The sequence below is a fragment of the Trichoderma asperellum genome, chromosome 3 (genome assembly GCF_020647865.1).
Source record: "Trichoderma asperellum chromosome 3, complete sequence".
In the NCBI taxonomy this organism is placed as follows: domain Eukaryota; kingdom Fungi; phylum Ascomycota; class Sordariomycetes; order Hypocreales; family Hypocreaceae; genus Trichoderma; species Trichoderma asperellum.
In genome coordinates, this window is record NC_089417.1 from 2,187,324 (window position 1) to 2,204,647 (window position 17,324).

Here is a 17,324-nt window from a genome sequence, read left to right on the forward strand (position 1 = left end):
TTCTTTTCTTTTCTTTTCTTTTCTTTTCTTTTCTTTTCTTTTCTTTTCTTTTCTTTTCTTTTCTTTTCTTTTCTTTTCTTTTCTTTTCTTTTCTTTTCTTTTCTTTTCTTTTCTTTTCTTTTCTTTTCTTTTCTTTTTTTTTTTTTTTTTTTTTTTTTTTTTTTTTTTTTTTTTGAGGGGTGCTTTCTCGGTTCTGTTTTTCCTTTCTCGACTCTGAGCGTCGAATGTTGAAGTGTATGAAAGATCAAATAACACAGCCACCAATGTCCCTGTAAAGGGTTTCTTGAGTTTTAAATATCTTCCTTTTTTAATGGCTTCTGGCGTTGAATAGAAGTAAAAGTCGAATGGCGGAGAAGAGGGAGCGTTAAAGTAAATGGTTAAGAAAAAGTGTTTCATGGCGCGTCGTGCAATTATCATCAAAATCATTGCGTTAAAAAAAATGGCGGTAGGTGATGGCCGTGTGTCGGCTTAGAATCATTGCGATATCCGAGCTGCCTGCCATTGACAGAGGAAGAGTTCTCGATGAGGGCGAATCAGATAAGTCACTCCACAACTCCTGGCTTACACCTCTCCCTTTCTTTTTTCTTTTTTCTTTTTATCTCTCGTCAAGTTTACGCATCTGCAGGCTCCGCTTTGGACTCAGTCTTCTCGGCGGCAGCGGTATCCTGCTTCTTGGCGCTCTCCTCTTTGGCCGCTGCTTCAGCTGCCTTCTTCTTCTGCTGGCGTTTCTCTTCCTCAGGGGTCAAAGTCTTGAGCTGAAGAGCGTGGATGCCCCCCTCCAGGGCCATCTCATCTCGCAGCAGGGCGTAGACCATTCGATGGCGTGCAGGCTGCATCTTGGACGCAAACACATCGGAGATGATGACTAGCCTGGAAATGATGTCAGCTGCCGTCGAGGGAATGAAGATGGTGATTTGAAACAATTTGATGAAGCCATACCGGAAATGCGTCTCTTTGGAGATGTTGCCTGCCATGGCCTTGTGGTGGGCGTGGAGGTGCGAATCATTGTAGATCTCCAGCGTCAGCGGGCTGAGCGCTGCCGTCAGCTGAGAGGGAAATACACGTTAGCGAATTATGCCGGCAACGCAATGTGCATAAGAGTAAGAGCTGCATAACAACCAATGCAGGATGCAAAAGGGCAAGGCAAAATAAAAGAAAATCACAAACCTTGGCGCGGATGGCATCTTCCAGAGGAGTTGCGGAACCCATTGTGGAAAACTGGCGGCCGACGTTTGAGAAGCCGAGAGCGTACCGTCGGAACATGGTGACGGGGGAATTGGCGCGGGTGGGATGATAAAAGTGGTTGTCGTTGTTAGTGGAGCTGGCTGAGGCTCTGCTGGCGGTTCCCTGTGCGCCAGACGGAAATCACGAGACTTGGTGTGTCGGGCGTGAAGGAGGCGGTCGCGGGTGATGAGCCGGCAGAATCGCTGAGATTTTTTCCTCTGCAGGTTTGGGTGGGAAGAGCAGCTGCAAAGTGCACAATGGCGAGGAAACCGAGAGATGGAGCGTAAAAAAGCGCAAAAAAGGACTGGGAGGGCGAGAGCGGCGAGCGGGATGAGAGAGAAATAAAAGGTCGTCTCGAGGCCGGCTGGGACAGGAACGAGCAGCAGGCCCTGCTAAATAAGAAGCTGTTCTTTGTCGCAAACAACGTGTAATTCGGTGAAGTCGGTGAGAACAAGTGCGCCATGCATGACTCCTAGAGTGGCGGCGAGCCAATCAGCGGCGGCGACAGGCCCCGGGAACCATGGAGCGGTGACGAGGGCCAAAAGGCGGCGGGCGGTTCCTGGACGCTGGGCGTGGCTCCAGCCGCCGAAAAGGGTGCAAAGCAGCACCAAGAAAGGGGCATCGCAGCCGCAGGATTTCGCGCAACGCACACGCCCCAGCAGCCACGCCTGAATGGCCGCATGGATGCTGCTTTTTGCTTTTCTTTTGTTTTTTTCTCGCTTCTTTTTCCCATTTTCCCTCTTGGTTTGTATGTGCAATTGTTTGCTCAGGAGCAGCAAACGGACATGCATTGGCATCCCTGGAGACAAGACCAGCCAGCCATGCTGTGCTTGACTTGCGGTGCTGCAGGTACTAACTACTAGGTAGTATACATGAGGTAGTATTATATAGGCTCTTGGTGACTTTGTGGTACTACATACTACCTCGACAGTCCATCTACCTATGAGACGAGAGCCGTAGTAATGGCTTGTCAACCGTCCTTGTAGGCACGGCTGGAGGCACGGCTGGAGGCAGGGAGCAGTCCAGCCGCGATGCAGCCGCAGGAATCAGGAGCGTCAAAGCCAATGCCTTTCCCGCAAAACCGGGCCTGGCCGTCCTGGCCACAGGATCCTCGTCTCCTCATGTCACGTTGTTCAACGCACCTGGTCTGGTTCGTTCGTTCACATGGTGTCTATCCCCTTGTCTCTTACTCATATTGCCCTCGTGTCCCCTCTCCGTCTTCCAAATCTTCTTGCCTCAACTCCAGCCATTGACGCCGTGCGAGTACGAGCACCACTCGTATACCAGCAAGGGAGGGGCCAAACAAGCTGCAGGGCTGCTGCTTTTTGCCTGCGGCGTGTCCTCGCCCGGCAATTGGGCCACCGGCACCAGCCTGTGCGCGCCACGCACCACCCAGCAGGTCGGGATCAGAGACCGCCCTTTTTAGCTCGTGCCCACCGTCTCGATCGAGCCGTGACGCTGATGGATTGCGATAGTGTGCCATCTTCCCTGTATGCGAGCAGCCCGTCAACCAGGGGGGCCACTCGGTGGTGTACCCGCGTGAACAGGGCAGGGCGAGTGGTGAGTGGCCAGATTGAGCGAGAGGAGAGAAAAGAAAGAGAGAGAGTCGAGCGAGAGAACTGCCCAAGGCGGAAATACTTTGGGTGTGTCAGAAATACCAAGGTATACCTACCTACTATTACTTGGTGCATGTACGTACTTTGTCCGGACTTGGAGGCAGCCTCCTCGTAGATGCAGCAGCTTCATTTCGTTAAAGCACCGCTAGCAGGAAGAGGAGGTGCTGGTGCTGCCTCCTTGCAGGGAATAGGCTTGTGCTTCTGCAACTAGACCTAGAGGTTGTGGCCGTCCTGTCACTGGCACGAGTACGTGTGAGCGTCAATTTCTTTGCTTTTCTGCTCGCTCTCCTCTCCCTTACATGCCCATGCTCACACATGCGCTTCTACCCAATGCAAAGGTGACAACTTTCACGCAGCCACCAGAGGTGGTGGCGAAATCTTAGATGGACGACACCCTATCTGAGATGCCATCTCGTCACCAAGCTTCGCGTAACAGCGGTAACGACGCAGCCGTGGTGGTGGTGCTTGTGTGAGTGAAGACATGTGTGTGTCACCGCCGCCACTTCTCGGTTTCGAGGGTTCAGGATTCCTATGCAAAAGCCTCACTTCTCATTCTCTCCTCCGCTCTGCTGTTTCCCCTCCGCTCTGCTCCGCACTTCACCCCCTGATCTACCCATCTCACGAGAATATCACGCCTCTCCTCTCCCACGTCTCCAGCCGGCCGGTTCGCTAAACTAGCTAAGAAAACCATCGCCGAACATAACGTGGCTGACAGCAGATCGAGCTCAGAAAAGTCGGGACGCTTATTAGTCGACCCATGCTGCTCACACCTCCAGTGACCGCCCTATTGCCTTGCAAGACCCCTGCTCCCAACCAAAAAGTGGCGGTCCCCGCTTGCTGGCATGCGCTTCTGTCTCCCCTTCTTCTCTGGCAGGGGCCGAGCCTGGCACAGGGAGCAAAAGGCCTCTGCTTATTTCCTCTCCGCCTTTTTGTGATTCCCATCCCGCCTCTTGATTGACTCGACGCCAATCCCGGTCGCGGCCACCGCCTGCCTCGGTAGTCGTGCTAGGACCATGCGGCATGGCATGGGAACACAACGAGACTAGCCGTGCTGCGCGAGACCAGAGATGGAGTGATGCCAATCAGAGCGACATGTGCGTACTCTATGTACACACTTGGGTTGACTTCTGGTATGACTGGTAACAGCACCTATTAGCTGTACTCGGCATCAATCTCATCATCAGCCGTCTGCGGTACGACCACTCTCTTGCTGCTGCTGTGCCTCTTCTTGAACGATATCGGCACTCATTACACCGTAACTGCAATGACTAGCGGCCGTTTAGTGCTTCCAAATGTATTCCTCGGCGCCATAGGTGCGCTAAAAAAGATGGACAAAAAAAATCGGAAACAGCACCGGCAAAGCAGATGAAGCTCCAAGAGCCAAGGTAAATGCAGCCAAAAAAAAAAAAAAAAAAAAACCACCCCCGGCCCAGCGGCGCCCATGCCCCGATCTTCCGGCACCTCGTCCAACCCGCAAACTGTCCCGCACCGGATCAGCGCCCCGGCCGCTACATCTGGCTCCCTAGTCTCAAGCTGCTGGAGCTTCACTTTTTTAAAACCCCGGCAACAACACCATCGACATCGCCAGCACCGATCGCGAGCGAGAGTCCTCGCACGCGCAGCAAGACACGGCCACGAGCCACGGCAGATCGCGGCAAAGCATCACGTCGGCACCAGAAATTAAAAATAGCCCCAGGCAGACGCACACTCCCCCGCCAGCTCCCAACTCCTGTGCCCCTCACTCTCGTCTGTCTGCATCTGCCATCTGCATCATCTCCCTCCTCTTCTCGTCCAGTCGCAGCAATCCAGCCGAGCCACTGCCGCCTGTAGGATTTCTGCCGGCACAGGCCCTGCTGCTCGTCTCCCCCCAACACGGGCAAATCATCAGCCCTCCCCTGCCCTGCCTGATCCCCCCCAGATCAATCAATATCAAATGAAATGATCGTCGCCTCGCCAGCCCTGCGACGCCTCGCCTCGGCCTCCTCTTCTTCCTCCCGGCTTCGCGCGCATGGCCCCTCTTCTCTGCTTTCCCGCCGTCGCTGCGGGGCCAGCAATCCTGCTGCATCCTCTTCCTCCTCCCACTCCCGCCTCTCTGCCTCGCCCTTCACTCACTTCCTGTCGTCAGCCACAGCAGCCACTCAGATGAGAATGGCGTCGACATCTGCCGCCTTGCCTCGCCTGGCCATCTTCGAAGCCGTTGCCCGCCACGACGCCGATGCCCTCGCCGTGGTCCACTCGCTCTCTGGCCGGACCTTCACCTACGGCCGGCTGCTTGGCGACGTGCGCCGAGCACGGGGCCGGCTGCTGGAGGCGCGGGGGAGGTCCAATGGCGACGACCTGGACGGCGAGAGGGTCGCCCTTTTGGTCGAGAACAGCTACGATTACGTAGGTGAGCGGCCCCGTTGAGGATATTCGACTGTGGCCTTGCTTATATGAGCAACACTCGCTGATATCATTGGCACAACTTACAGTCGCCCTCCTCTCCATTCTGGCCGCACGCGCAATAGCCGTGCCTCTGTCTCCCGCCTTCCCCATTCCCGAGCTGGAGTATGTCCTCAACCACAGCGAGGCCTCACTACTCGTCTCCTCTCCCAAGTTTGCGTCCAAGGCCCAGCAGGTCTTGGCTGCGGAATTGACATCCAAGCCAGCTCACGTAGAGCTGCCCAAGCATACCGAAAGTGCGGATGCCACACGAGAGGAGGTTCCCTTGGAAGACAGTGCCGAGCCGGGCCAAGCAGGCCTTATGCTCTATACTTCAGGGACGACCAACAAGCCGGTAAGAAACGTGCCCTCGTTATTGCCACTGCCATTGCTATTATACTCGCTCCATAAGAGCCCATTTGAACTTGTACTCGTACTTGGAAACTTTGTTCTAAAATCCATCTCCAGAAAGGCGTCTTGCTCCCCCAGTCTGTCCTCACAGCGCAAGCTCTCTCTCTCCATGAAGCCTGGGAATACTCCCCCTCGGACCATCTCCTCCATCTCCTCCCCCTCCACCACATCCACGGTGTCGTCAACGCCATCCTGACCCCCTTGTTCGCCGGGTCCTCGATCGAGTTCATGTTCCCCTTCAACGCCGATGCCGTGTGGAACCGCCTTGCCACTCCTTTCCTCCCAGCTTCTGAGACCATCGACGGCACAACCACCAACGGCACAACCACCAACGGTACAACCAACGGCGACGACACACTATCCAAGGCTCCCAAACCCAAAGTCACCTTCTTCACCGCAGTCCCCACCATCTACAGCCGTCTTCTCAACACCCACAAGTCCCTGCCTCCTCCCGTCCAGGATGCCTCCCGCGAGGCCATCTCCCCCTCTAACCTCCGCCTCAACATCTCCGGATCCGCCGCCCTGCCGACGCCCATCAAAACCGCCTGGGCCACCCTCAGCAACGGCAACGTCCTCCTCGAGCGCTACGGCATGACCGAAGTCGGCATGGCCCTCTCCTGCGGCCTCTCCTTCGCCGACCGCGTCGACGCCTCCGTCGGCTGGCCTCTGCCTTCCGTCCAGGCCCGCCTCGTCGACGTCGACTCGTCAGAGGTCATCCTCCCCGGCCAAGAAGTCGGCCCAGACGGCCGCGAGCGCTCCGGCGAGATCCAGCTCCGCGGTCCCACCATCTTCAAGGAGTACTGGCGCAACCCAGCCGCCACCGAGAAGGAGTTTACGAGCCCCGACCCAGACGGCCAAGGGGCGTGGTTCAAGACCGGCGACGTCGCCGTCCGCCGGCCCGTTCCAACTGCCGGCCTCAACGCCTCCCACCAGCCCTGGGCCCAGGGACCCCTATACTTCATCCAGGGCCGCAAGTCCGCCGACATCATCAAGACGGGCGGCGAAAAGGTAAGCGCCCTCGAGGTCGAGCGTGAGCTCCTCTCCCTGCCGCAAGTCTCCGAGGCCGCCGTTGTCGCCGTGCCCAGCGGCGCATGGGGCCAAAAGGTCGGCGCCGTCATCGTGCTCGACCGGTCCGTCACCGACAAATGGACGCCGCTGGAGATGCGCCGCGCGCTCAAGAGCCGCCTGGCCAACTACAAGATCCCCCAGGTCATGAAGGTGGTTGACAGCATACCGCGCAATGCCATGGGCAAGATCAATAAGAAGCAGCTTGTCAAGGCCATCTTTGCGGACGAGCATAGTGGTGACGAGGCATAGATGTTTTGCTAATTCAAACACACACACGATCTGCATCTTATTCTTATACTGCCACTCGGCCGTTGGCAGCCTTGACGACTGGGTGTAGAACAGAGTCATAGATATGTGATAGGTACAGTAGGCAATATCTAAGCAATCTACACGATTAAAAATGACTTATCTGAACCTATGAAACCATAAATCACACAAGAGTCTCATGTACTAGCAGTAAATCAATTGATAAAAAAGAATTATTGTAATAAGAGAGGAAAATAAACGCATAGGAAAAAAATTGCACGGCATTTTGGGCCTGAATATCAGACATCTATTTGTTTGTTTGTTTTTTCCTTCTTTTTCGGGGTTTTCTGAAATAGGGGGTTCCTGTTTCGCTTCCTCACCAGCCACATCTGCCGTCTTGCGCAGCCTAATTTTGACAAGTTTCAAGAAAAAAAAAAGATAACGAGAGCTCCTGAGCCAACGCCGTCATGTGATATGAGAAAGATGCTATCGTCCCAGAGTCATTAGTTGCCCGAGAAGCCAAGCTCATGCCTTGCTATACGCAAACCCCGACCCGCATCCGACAAAGGAAAAGTAAATCATGTCTCTTAACCACTGATCCCTGAATGCCGACCTGTTCTGTCCCACGATGGGATACGGCTTTGAGAGAGGTGCGCATTGGGGGACATGCTACGGATATCTGGTGGTGGCAGGTAGTAGGGTGTAGTTTAATGCAGCCTCCTCTCCCCGTCCAATGTTGTAAAAACACCATCTTTTAGCCATTACACCACATATTTGGCCTTGGCTCTGGTGCTACCAGCGTGAGCGCTGTCTGTGTGGCCAGAGAACTCGATCTGCTCGTTGCTGGGGAGCTCAAGGGTCTCCTTGAATCTGCGTCCGATAGATAGGAGAATATCCTTACCCTTCTCCGAGCTTCGGCCCTTTCCGCCGGCAACATCGCCATCGCCTCGTCCGGGAATGCTCTTTCCTATGGTGCGAGTCCAGACACCGATACGGTAGAAGCCTTTGCGGACGTTGACAACAACGCCCATGACCTCACCGTCGTCCTCCTCTTCGAGCGTCTCACCGATAGCGCCCATCATGACATGCAGCCAAAGGCGGTCGACATCGACATTGCGCTTGTCCTTGTACTGGTAGGACCACTTGCCACCGTGCTTGTTCTGGGGGTCTTCCCACTCAGGGCGGACGCCAGCCTTGAAGAGGTGGTAGTCGGACTTGAGGGCAAGTTCTGAAACGGGAGCAACGTTGTTCTGTACGATGGGCATGGTCAGCAACCAGAAACATGAGATGAGGTCTCATAAGGAAGCCTCTCAGTAGATGCGGAATGGACTTACGTAGACACCCCAGAACTCCTCAACTGAATCAAAGGTGATGACCTCCTTGAGCAGGTCGTTCCAGTTATCGCCCTAGAGTGAACAGACACAATATATTAGTTCCGGTCTCCTCGATCGAATCAAAGTTTGGTCGTAGCTGCGAGTCCAATGGTTCCTCATTGGCAGCCACTTCCAGGTCCGATGCTGCATACCTTTCCGCTCGGGGCTTGGTGAACCAGAGAGTCCACTTGTTCTGGAGGGGGTGCTTGACATTGAAGTTATCTTTGTCGTGGAAGACCGTCACGGGCTTGCTGTCGTCCTTGGCCTCGCTGGCGTTCTCAGCGCCCTTGGGGGAGATGGGGATGGTGGAGAGATCGACCTGCTGGTCCATGTTGGTTGCCTCCGTCGCAGCAGTAGCCATTGTTGCTATTTGGGTCGCGCGGGAGTGTGTGAGGTTCTGGGTGGTCGGTGGTTGTAGCCGCAAGAAGAGCGAAGATGGTGTTTGGAGAAGAACCAGGAAAAAAAATTGGAGCTCTCAATGGCGGGAAGTCGAAAATCGCGGGGCAGCAGCGGTGGGATGTAGCAGCAAGAAAAAAACTTGCGGTGGCGGTACAAGGAAAAGAAGAAGAAGCAGCTCGATGGCCGTTTCTGCGTGGTGGGTGTTTGCAAAGTGGGAGAAAAACAAAATTCGGTCAGAATAATCTGTCTCTGGCCTTATAAAGTCCGAACTTGCTCCAGGCAAAGAGTCGGGCTTGTTTTGTCAAGTGCGATGGTTCCTCCAGTGATTTACTTTTTTGCGCCGCCAAGCCAATTTGCTGGGCACTGAAGAAAAGTTCACATTTGGCAGGGGCCATACTGTGGGAGTTGGGGCCTGAAAGGTTAGGCATAAAGTTTAAGTAACCTATACCTAATGTAGCATTGTTACTTGGCTGAAAAAGTATGTACTAGTACTTAAAAAGGTATTTATCCTAGCAGGCTGGAAACCGTTGGCAGTAGCTGCTATTATAAGAAGACAATACAAACCTTGAGAAAAGAAAAGAAAGAAAAGAAAGAAAAGAAAAAAGTGGTTGATTATATGACCAACGTCAAACTTGAACTTGAGGAATACTGTTGGAATTTCGAATATAGGTAGATCGAGATAGAAAGTTACTCAACAGCTCACTGTTCAGCAGAGTCTCATCACCACCATTCCGTAAGCACTCTCAATAAAATATACCAGTTCGATACAACTATATACACATATACACGTATATGCATATTATTTCGCCCATACGTATTCGTCAAATCCTAAATACCCATGCGTAGTGAGTACCTAGTAGTCCATTAATAAAAGGTAGCCCCTCCATCAAAATATCCATCCAGCATAGATGCACTTGTCCATCCATCCATTGCCTATATCCTCCCTCATATGTAAAACCCTTGTTTCCCGGTCTATCATGGAAATAAAAAAATAAAAAAAAAAAAAGAAGAAACAAGAAAGAAAGATAAAAAAAAAAGAATATCAAAAAATATCGCTCCGCATGTTAAAAAAACTAGGTTAAAAAGGAATCCCTTTAACCAGACTTTCCCGTCCTTGCTTGCTTATATATCCCACATGTCGCTTCTTTCTCTCATAAAAAAACGGCACTGACCTGCACCATCTTATACCTTGTGCATATGCTAACCTTCCGTATTCTTTTTCAGTCCAAGAAATAAAAAAAAAGTAAAGTAAATCAGTCGTGTCTTCCTGTTGAACGCCTCCTTCGAAGTGAAATAGGAAGTTGGAAAAGAAGAAATCGCACCCAAAAAGTCGTAATCGTGAGATTTCCGTATCATGTAAAAATCTGCAATGGCCTTTTTAAATAAATAAGCAAAGGCAAATGTTTCTTCGGATCAAAAACTTTTTTTTATCAAAGCAAAAGAAATGAAAAGAAATGAAAAGAAAAGAAAAGAAAAGGGGACGAAAGGGACGAAAGGGGAGAAGCCGCTTTTGAGAAATGAGAACGGAGAGAAGAAGCGGCAGAGCTTAAATCGCGCTTTCGTTCTCCAGCTTATTAACATTCTCTTCAGTCAAGGCCTCTCTTGCTCCGGACTCGGGAGGGGAAATATTGCTAAGATCAGCCGGCACACCCCCAGCCGCATCAATGAGCTTCGTCCCATGAAGCATATTCGACAGCTCTTGCTCTCCCTCAGGTCGGCGCACCGGCGGCGACATCTCGGCTGCAATGGCCGAATCAAATGGCGAAGGCTCATGCCGTCCGTTGGTCGTTAGCGGCCGCGGCGTGATTGCGTTGGTGTGGAATTCTTCCGATGCCGAAAGGGGTAATGAATCGCTTTCTTCGATGCCCAGATGCGGAATATCAGCGTTCTCGCAGTGCTCTCCCATTTCGGAGCAGTCAGAAGCAGGCGGTTCCGACTGAGGCCGACGTCGAGTTAATGACCACCTGATGAGCATTTTCTCCAGTACTTTCATTGTCACTGGTTTCGGCAGATAGTCGTCCATGCCAGCTTTTGTGCACTTTTCACGATCCCCTTGGATTGCTGATGCCGTCATGGCAACGATGGGCACATCTTGAACCAGATTTTTGTATGGTAAATGGTGGCGGAGAAGGTGAGTACATTTGTAGCCATCGATGATGGGCATCTGCACGTCCATAAGTATGATATCTGGCTTTTTATTTTGGCCTTTTGATGCGCCAATCATATAATCCAGCGCCTCTTTGCCATTCCAGGTCGCTGATACTTGGAAACCGAGTTTTCCAATAGTTCGAGTAGCAATCTTCTGATTTACTGGGCTGTGTGAAGAGAGAAATGTTAGTTACAAGGAAAGAATGGGGGAGGAGTGGGGCTTTGGTGGCCAGTAGACACTTACTTATCCTCGACCACTAATATATGCATCCGTGATCTTTCAGATCGAGGAAGTTCTTGCTCAGTGGGTGGAGGCGTCTTTATAGATACGCGCCGACGCGTCTTAGCACCAGGGGCACTCACCGGGCCATCCGACCCTTGTGAAGCGCTCGTCAACTGCTCATACTCGGAGCTATTGCACGAGAGGCTCAGCTCTGACTGTAGTCGGTCAGAAATAGCTCCGGCTTCCGCCAAGGAGGGGGCTCTGGCCCCTGTCGGCTTCATGAATGGAATCCAAAACGTTGCCTTTGTGCCCGATCCCACGCTTGACTCCAGCTTGATACGACCATTCATCAGGTCTAACAAATTCTTGCAAATTGTCAATCCAAGTCCCGTGCCACCGAATTTCCTCGCCGTAGATGGATCCCCTTGGCTAAATGGTTTGAAGAGCTTCTTACGAACGCTTTCTTCGATGCCAATTCCCGAGTCTTCAATGACAAAGCGAACCTCAATCGTTTCAGCCGTTTCGCGCTCCTTGACCACTGAAAACTTCACATATCCCTGGTTCGTGAATTTGATACTGTTTGTGAGGAGATTTGTGATAATCTGCCGCAACCTGCCGGGATCGCCAATGACCACCCGTTCATTCGCGATATCCTTCCCAACGTCGGATAAGAAATCTAGATTTTTCCGCTCAACAGCAAACTTGAGCATCTTCCTCACCTCCTGGACAATATGGGAGAGGGAAAATTGCACTTCTTCAATGTCCAAGCGACCAGATTCTACTTTGGAGAAATCTAGAATATCGTTGATTACAGTGAGCAACGATGTAGCAGAGCTTTGAATGTTGTCGACATATTCACGCTGCTCGTCGGTCAGCTCCATATCGCCCAACAGCTCCGCCATGCCGAGAACTCCAGTGATTGGCGTCCTGATTTCGTGAGACATGTTGGCCAAAAATTGGCTTTTGAGCCTTGTAGCCTCTTTAGCAGCAGCCTCGTTGGCCATTGCGCGACGCTTCTCTTTGTCTTGCTCTCGCAAAGCTTCACCCCTTTCCTTTAGTTCGGTAACATCCATTATGACTCCTATAACTCCTTCGATGCAAGTCTCCTGCGTCGCTCTGTTGTCTTTGGTCTTTTTTCCGAGCATTGGGTGGAAGCGTGTTCGATACCAGCGGCCATCTGCCCATCAGAGTCAGCTTAACAGCATCTTTATATACCATCACTTATTCCATCAGGATTGGGTTTCCCTTTGTGCACCACTTACCAATTCCATGCTCTTTTACGTCCTCGTTGGTTCTTCCCCCCAGAATATCCTCGATGGGCTGCAGCCACTGCGGGCGTTCCCCGTCAGGCGCCTGTTCGGTGAGTCGATTGAAAACGGTATACATGTTCTCCCCGACAAACCATCTACTCCTTTCATGGTTATCTTCCGTGGCGCTGTTCCAAATCAAAGCGCCCTCGAGCATGGTAACTTGGCGTTCGGGATCAACAGTGAAGATGGTGACGTGCGAATGAGCAAGCACGCTTAGTAGCTGCTGGCGTGTACGCTTGGCACTGAGTTTCGTCTGCATACTCTCGTGAATGTCGGTGCAAGTCCCTATTATAATTTGGTAGTTGAATTAGTCACTCGTTTTCTTTCGTCTTCAATTCCTTCTTCAAATTAAACATACCAAACCACTTCTCAATCTTGCCCGTTTCTTTATCGCGTACCGCAAGGGCACGGCCGAGGAACCATCGCCACTCCCCCTCTTTGCTCAGGCAACGATACTCCATCACATAAGGATCTCCTGTCTTCAGAGAGTGGGTCCACCGAGCCCGAGCTTCAGGCATATCGTCAGGGTGAACTGCTGGGTGGATGTTCCCTTTGAGGTCCAGCCCAATGCAGCGCCCGGGACTCAGGCCGGTATAGGTATACCATCTCGTATTGAAAAAATCGTGCGTTCCATCTGGGCGCGCCGTCCACACTAGCTGCGGCATTGTGTCGCATATAACCTTGAAACGCTCTTCATCGCGTTCTTTGATATGGGTTATCTCTTCCGTCATGATTGTTACATCACGGCCAGTGACGACGCCAGCAAGAAACTCGTGCGTAGTGTCGTCGTAAATTGCCTCTCCCAGCACGTCAAATATGATCCTGTTACCTTTGCGTCCGTACATGCCTATACGTTTGCTATCAAAGGGCTTCTCTGTCCTTAGCAGTATAGAAATCGGATACTCGCTGACTTCTAAGCGTCTCGTAAAATCTTCGTTCCAAACTTCCCATTTTTCTAACAGGTGTTCTCCATCGAGTGACGAGTCAAGATCAGCATTCTCAGGGAAGAGCTGTCTCGCAGCCTTGTTTGGAAATGTTACACTGCCATCTTTCCACATGGCCACAACGGGCATCTGTGTGCTATCAATCAGGGCGTCTTTCATCCTAATAAGTTTTTGCAGCACCGACGGCGTGCTGGACTGAGTATGAGACGCAACGGTTGGAGGTCCCATGGGAGGAAATGGGCTTGAGGACATGGTAATGACGCCCGGGCTGTAGAAGAGTGGCGAGCTAGAGTCTCGGCTGGAAGCAACGGATGCTGGGCTTGACGTAGTTATCGACTTTCTATCCACGGCCTCGAGGGTGCTAGATCGAGCAACAGCCCTCCGGCCGCTAGCAGGCATAGATGGGGCAGATTGAGCATTGGTAAATGTCAGAGTGAAGAAGACTTGCTTATCCTCGATTTCCCAGATGGTGATGATCATCTTGGCAAAGGCATGGTACTCCGACTCCTTTGACCTGTAACGACTGTTGAATGTGGTTTTGGCAATGTCTTTTCGGGTTATTATGACCTCTACCGTTGCGTCCTGGGTCGGCCGCTCGATGGGCTTGTGTTCTAGCCCATCAGTCTGCGATAGGGTGGTGGCAGCCGTCGGTGTGATTTCGCCGCCTCCAAAGTGAGACGGGCGTCGCTGATGATTCGAGGCCGCCGGTGGCCGTACGCCAACTTTGGTGACCAAGGTGTCGAGGAAGGCCTCCCATGTGACCCATACGGGGTGGCCATCCTGTATCATATCAATGCCCACCTGCGACAACGTCTGCCCTCGCAGCTTCTCCATTGTTGCCGACACATCGTCATCGCTCAAGTTGTCAGAAATGACTCCAAGCATCCTTCCCATGGCCTCATTAGCCAGCACAACCGTCTTCAAGTTGTTTAAGATGATGACGGGAACAGGCAGATACTGCATTGCGGAAAAGGCAACCTGGCCGGGTGATATCGATGGCATAGCAAGTCGAAACGGGCTCTGAGACTTGGAGCGAACGCCATCGCCAGGGTCTCTGAGGAAGCGTCCGCCTCCCAGAGAAGGAGGACTGTCCTCCAGGTGGTCATTCTTGTCCGGCACGGTTAGCTTGGAAGACGCCGGATCTTCCATTGACGAGGCCGGGTCGAAGTCGAGATCCGGCAGGCCTCGCGGGGCATCGTGGGCAGCGGAAGCGGGAGTGGAAGTGGAAGCCGAGGCGGACTGTGAAGTTCGAGTCTTGCTGCTCTCGCGAGCACCTCCCAGGGACGTCATATCGTGGGTGATCCACGCATGAGGGAGACGCGCACCGTTGGGAGGGCAGCGAGAAACGTTTCGAGGGCGGGCCACTCAGCAGCCGGATCTGCGGTCTGAGAGTCTCACCAAGGAGAAACCAGAAAGACGTATCGAGTTGGTCTGGACGAGTGGAGGACGAAACAGAGAGGAGGGAGAGACAGAGCAGCTGGAACGATGGTGATGGTATGATGGGAGAGAGAGCTTGGCCCGGCCTCACTCAGGGCAATCACAAGCTGACAGTGCCCAGACGATGGGCTGAATAATTGGAGTTACGGAACAGAGGACGACAGGAAAGCAACGGCTCCCGCGAGGACTCGATGCGTTAGTGCTGCTCTACTCGAACGAAGCTATGCCGGTATCGCAATGGCGTGGGATATTGCAGATCTCTGACTCCACCCATTCGATGGAAGGACGGGCTTTTTCTGGAGTTGTGAAAGGGCAGTAGCACGAAGTTAAAAAGTTACGGGCCAGACGAGGGCGCTTCGCCCATGTGCCATGTGCCGGGCTGGCAAAGGGCCCGGTTTATAAAATGTCCGGATCAGGGAGAGCAAACCCGGCAGCAGGCCCAGCAAGACGCCGCCAGCTGCCAGACAGGACGAAGGAAGGGGAGCGAGACGAGACAAGCTGGATAACGGAACCAGGGCAATTTGCGCACCGGAAGCGGGGGGGGGGAGCAGAGAATCGGTTGAAACAGCTTGAATTGATGCGGCCTACAGAGTGCTGCTGTCGCTCTCGATGGCTGCAAGCAGGCAGCGTGGGGACGAGGCTTGGGCTAGGACAGGATGGCTTGGGACTAGAGTAGAGCGAGACCCTGAGCTGAGACAGCAATAAGAAACGGCGGGGGAGTGTACATGTAAGTGTGTATAGCAGGGACTAAGTGTAGGCATGCATGTATGTTGGATTGGTGCGGAATAGGCCAGTGGCAGCAGGCAGTAGGGCATCAGATATACGAGCAGCAGTAGTGGCAGTCGGCAGAGGGCGTAGCAGGGGCGGTGGACAAAGCAACGAGAGGCGAGAGAGAAGCAGGGTGGATGACCGTGAGGCGGGCGATTCGAGGAACAAGGTTTCCCATCGGCCGCCTTCTTTCTGCCTTGCTTGGCTTCGAGGTACCCGTACCGGCACTCGCCACGCACAAAGCACTGCTGGGCAAGTACTCGTACCAGCTGGCTGGCAGCATCCGACACCTTGCGAGGCTTCTTTGTTACATGTGTGTGCCCCTTTGGCCAGACCGACGGATGAGGTGGTGAGCTGAGACAGGTCCGCGATCTTGCCTAGCCGGGCATAATCACCGCTGCTCTCCCTGCCTACAAAAGTGCGCCCAAGACACTCTATCCCAATGCTTGCCATGCACTGCTTCGTACTACTAACTTGTATGCCATTCCTACTATGCTTGACAACGCCCGGCAAAAGGCCTTTTGAAAGGCAGCGTAGCCCTGAAGGACCAAGTGCGAGAGAGTGCCCGGCTCTTGTCTCGGCCAACCGGTACATGATTACAGCACCGCCGCATGCAACATACATGCACACATCCATGTACCTACCCATGGAGCCTTGGTATGTTGGGACCTTGGAGTATGCAGCCTACCTCTTGCGTATAACTGCTACGCGCAAGTATGTCACATATATAATACATGTACACTGCAGCAACACGGCAGGTAGATGCAGACCGCAAAATCTGACAGCCCAGCGCGAGAGCCGAGAGATGGTGTAGTATATATGTGTGGAGGAGGAATAACAGCTTTGTATAGGAGGTATCTACTAGTGCTCCGTGGTATAAGACAGTGTCGTCGGTGTCCCATGCGTCCCAGGTGAGACCAGACCGCCCACCAGGTTTCCCCCCAGAGCCAAAAACCAAGAACCAGAGACCAGAGACTGGCGAGGACGAGAACCCGGGAGTTGGCGGCGGCGTGCCTTTGTCTCCTGTCGGCCAGCTCCGTCGTGGATCTGAGTAATAACCCGGTGACCCGTCATCGCTGCAAGGCATCCTTCCGCCAAACTTGCTTTTCGGAACCACCACAACACTTGTTGGAGCGGAGAGGATGTGGGTTTGGGGGGGCGATTGTTTGGCCCTGATTTTTGACTTTGACCGCCTTAGCACCGCCTTTGTGAGCATCAATTGACATGGCAGGCTGGGCTTACAAAGACGACGAAAACAAGTTCTGTGCTCCTGTGGGACGGACGGGTCTCCATCCTGTCAAAACTGCGGTGGCAAAAAAGCAGAAGAGGCGCGCGAGAGAGAGAGAGAGAAAGAGAAAGATCAGCAGAGGTGCTAGCGTTGGCGTCGTGTTCTGGATAAACAGGCGCTAGACAGCGAAGAGCAGTTTCGAGCATGAACGCTTCCGCGAAGAGCCTAGCCGCTGTCTCTGCTATCGGGCCTTGCGCATCGAGCATTTTGCGCGGCCACGGGCTTTTGCCAACTTTCCCATGAGGGGGGGTGCGCGGCAGACAGGGCGCAGGGTCCTCCCCTCTTTGAGAGACTGGCAAATAGAAACGAGGCACAGTCCAGGCCCTATCACAGCCGGACGCTGCTAATGCGAGCCGCTCCCACCGCCCGCCAGGCCCTCCCGGATCCGACTGGCGTCCACCTGGGCTGCTGGGCTTTTTCTCTATTGTTTCCGGCTCGGCACCCAGGC

The 17,324-nt window shown here is 53.1% G+C and overlaps 4 protein-coding genes across 4 annotated transcripts; 1 reads left to right on the plus strand and 3 right to left on the minus strand.

The window, feature by feature from the left end:
- Window positions 1-611: 611 nt before the first annotated feature.
- On the minus strand, window positions 612-1,263 carry TrAFT101_005287 (uncharacterized protein; the record flags this gene model as incomplete). Its single annotated transcript, XM_024900895.2, has 3 exons — window positions 612-870; window positions 940-1,046; window positions 1,168-1,263. The coding sequence occupies 3 exons, from the start codon at window positions 1,261-1,263 to the stop codon at window positions 612-614; spliced, it is 462 nt and encodes a 153-aa protein (XP_024757513.2).
- Window positions 1,264-2,398: 1,135 nt separating this feature from the next.
- Window positions 2,399-7,131, plus strand: TrAFT101_005288 (uncharacterized protein). Its single transcript, XM_024900856.2, has 3 exons — window positions 2,399-5,229; window positions 5,312-5,616; window positions 5,730-7,131. Exons 1-3 carry the CDS (start codon window positions 4,779-4,781, stop codon window positions 6,987-6,989), a joined length of 2,016 nt encoding a protein of 671 aa, XP_024757511.2. The 5' UTR covers window positions 2,399-4,778; the 3' UTR covers window positions 6,990-7,131.
- Window positions 7,132-7,747: 616 nt separating this feature from the next.
- TrAFT101_005289 (uncharacterized protein) lies at window positions 7,748-9,074 on the minus strand (the record flags this gene model as incomplete). Its single annotated transcript, XM_066127429.1, has 3 exons — window positions 8,490-9,074; window positions 8,321-8,392; window positions 7,748-8,236 (listed from the first exon to the last, which is right to left on the minus strand). The coding sequence occupies exons 1-3, from the start codon at window positions 8,718-8,720 to the stop codon at window positions 7,748-7,750; spliced, it is 792 nt and encodes a 263-aa protein (XP_065983540.1). The 5' UTR covers window positions 8,721-9,074.
- Window positions 9,075-9,365: 291 nt separating this feature from the next.
- Window positions 9,366-17,183, minus strand: TrAFT101_005290 (uncharacterized protein). The gene is made up of 5 exons (XM_024900945.2): window positions 16,831-17,183; window positions 12,798-16,771; window positions 12,392-12,724; window positions 11,151-12,306; window positions 9,366-11,073 (listed from the first exon to the last, which is right to left on the minus strand). Exons 2-5 carry the CDS (start codon window positions 14,671-14,673, stop codon window positions 10,305-10,307), a joined length of 4,134 nt encoding a protein of 1,377 aa, XP_024757509.2. The 5' UTR covers window positions 14,674-16,771; window positions 16,831-17,183; the 3' UTR covers window positions 9,366-10,304.
- Window positions 17,184-17,324: the final 141 nt, after the last annotated feature.

Bases quoted from the DNA above. Each gene is read 5' to 3' on its own strand.
- TrAFT101_005288 (XM_024900856.2), top strand. From the start codon at position 4,779: ATGATCGTCGCCTCGCCAGCCCTGCGACGCCTCGCCTCGGCCTCCTCT. The intron at 5,230-5,311 runs GTGAGCGGCCCC...CACAACTTACAG, and splicing joins GAACAGCTACGATTACGTAG to TCGCCCTCCTCTCCATTCTG. The intron at 5,617-5,729 runs GTAAGAAACGTG...ATCCATCTCCAG, and splicing joins CAGGGACGACCAACAAGCCG to AAAGGCGTCTTGCTCCCCCA.
- TrAFT101_005290 (XM_024900945.2), bottom strand. From the start codon at position 14,673: ATGACGTCCCTGGGAGGTGCTCGCGAGAGCAGCAAGACTCGAACTTCA. The intron at 12,307-12,391 runs GTAAGTGGTGCA...TCTGATGGGCAG, and splicing joins CGTAAAAGAGCATGGAATTG to ATGGCCGCTGGTATCGAACA. The intron at 11,074-11,150 runs GTAAGTGTCTAC...CTCTTCACACAG, and splicing joins ATATTAGTGGTCGAGGATAA to CCCAGTAAATCAGAAGATTG.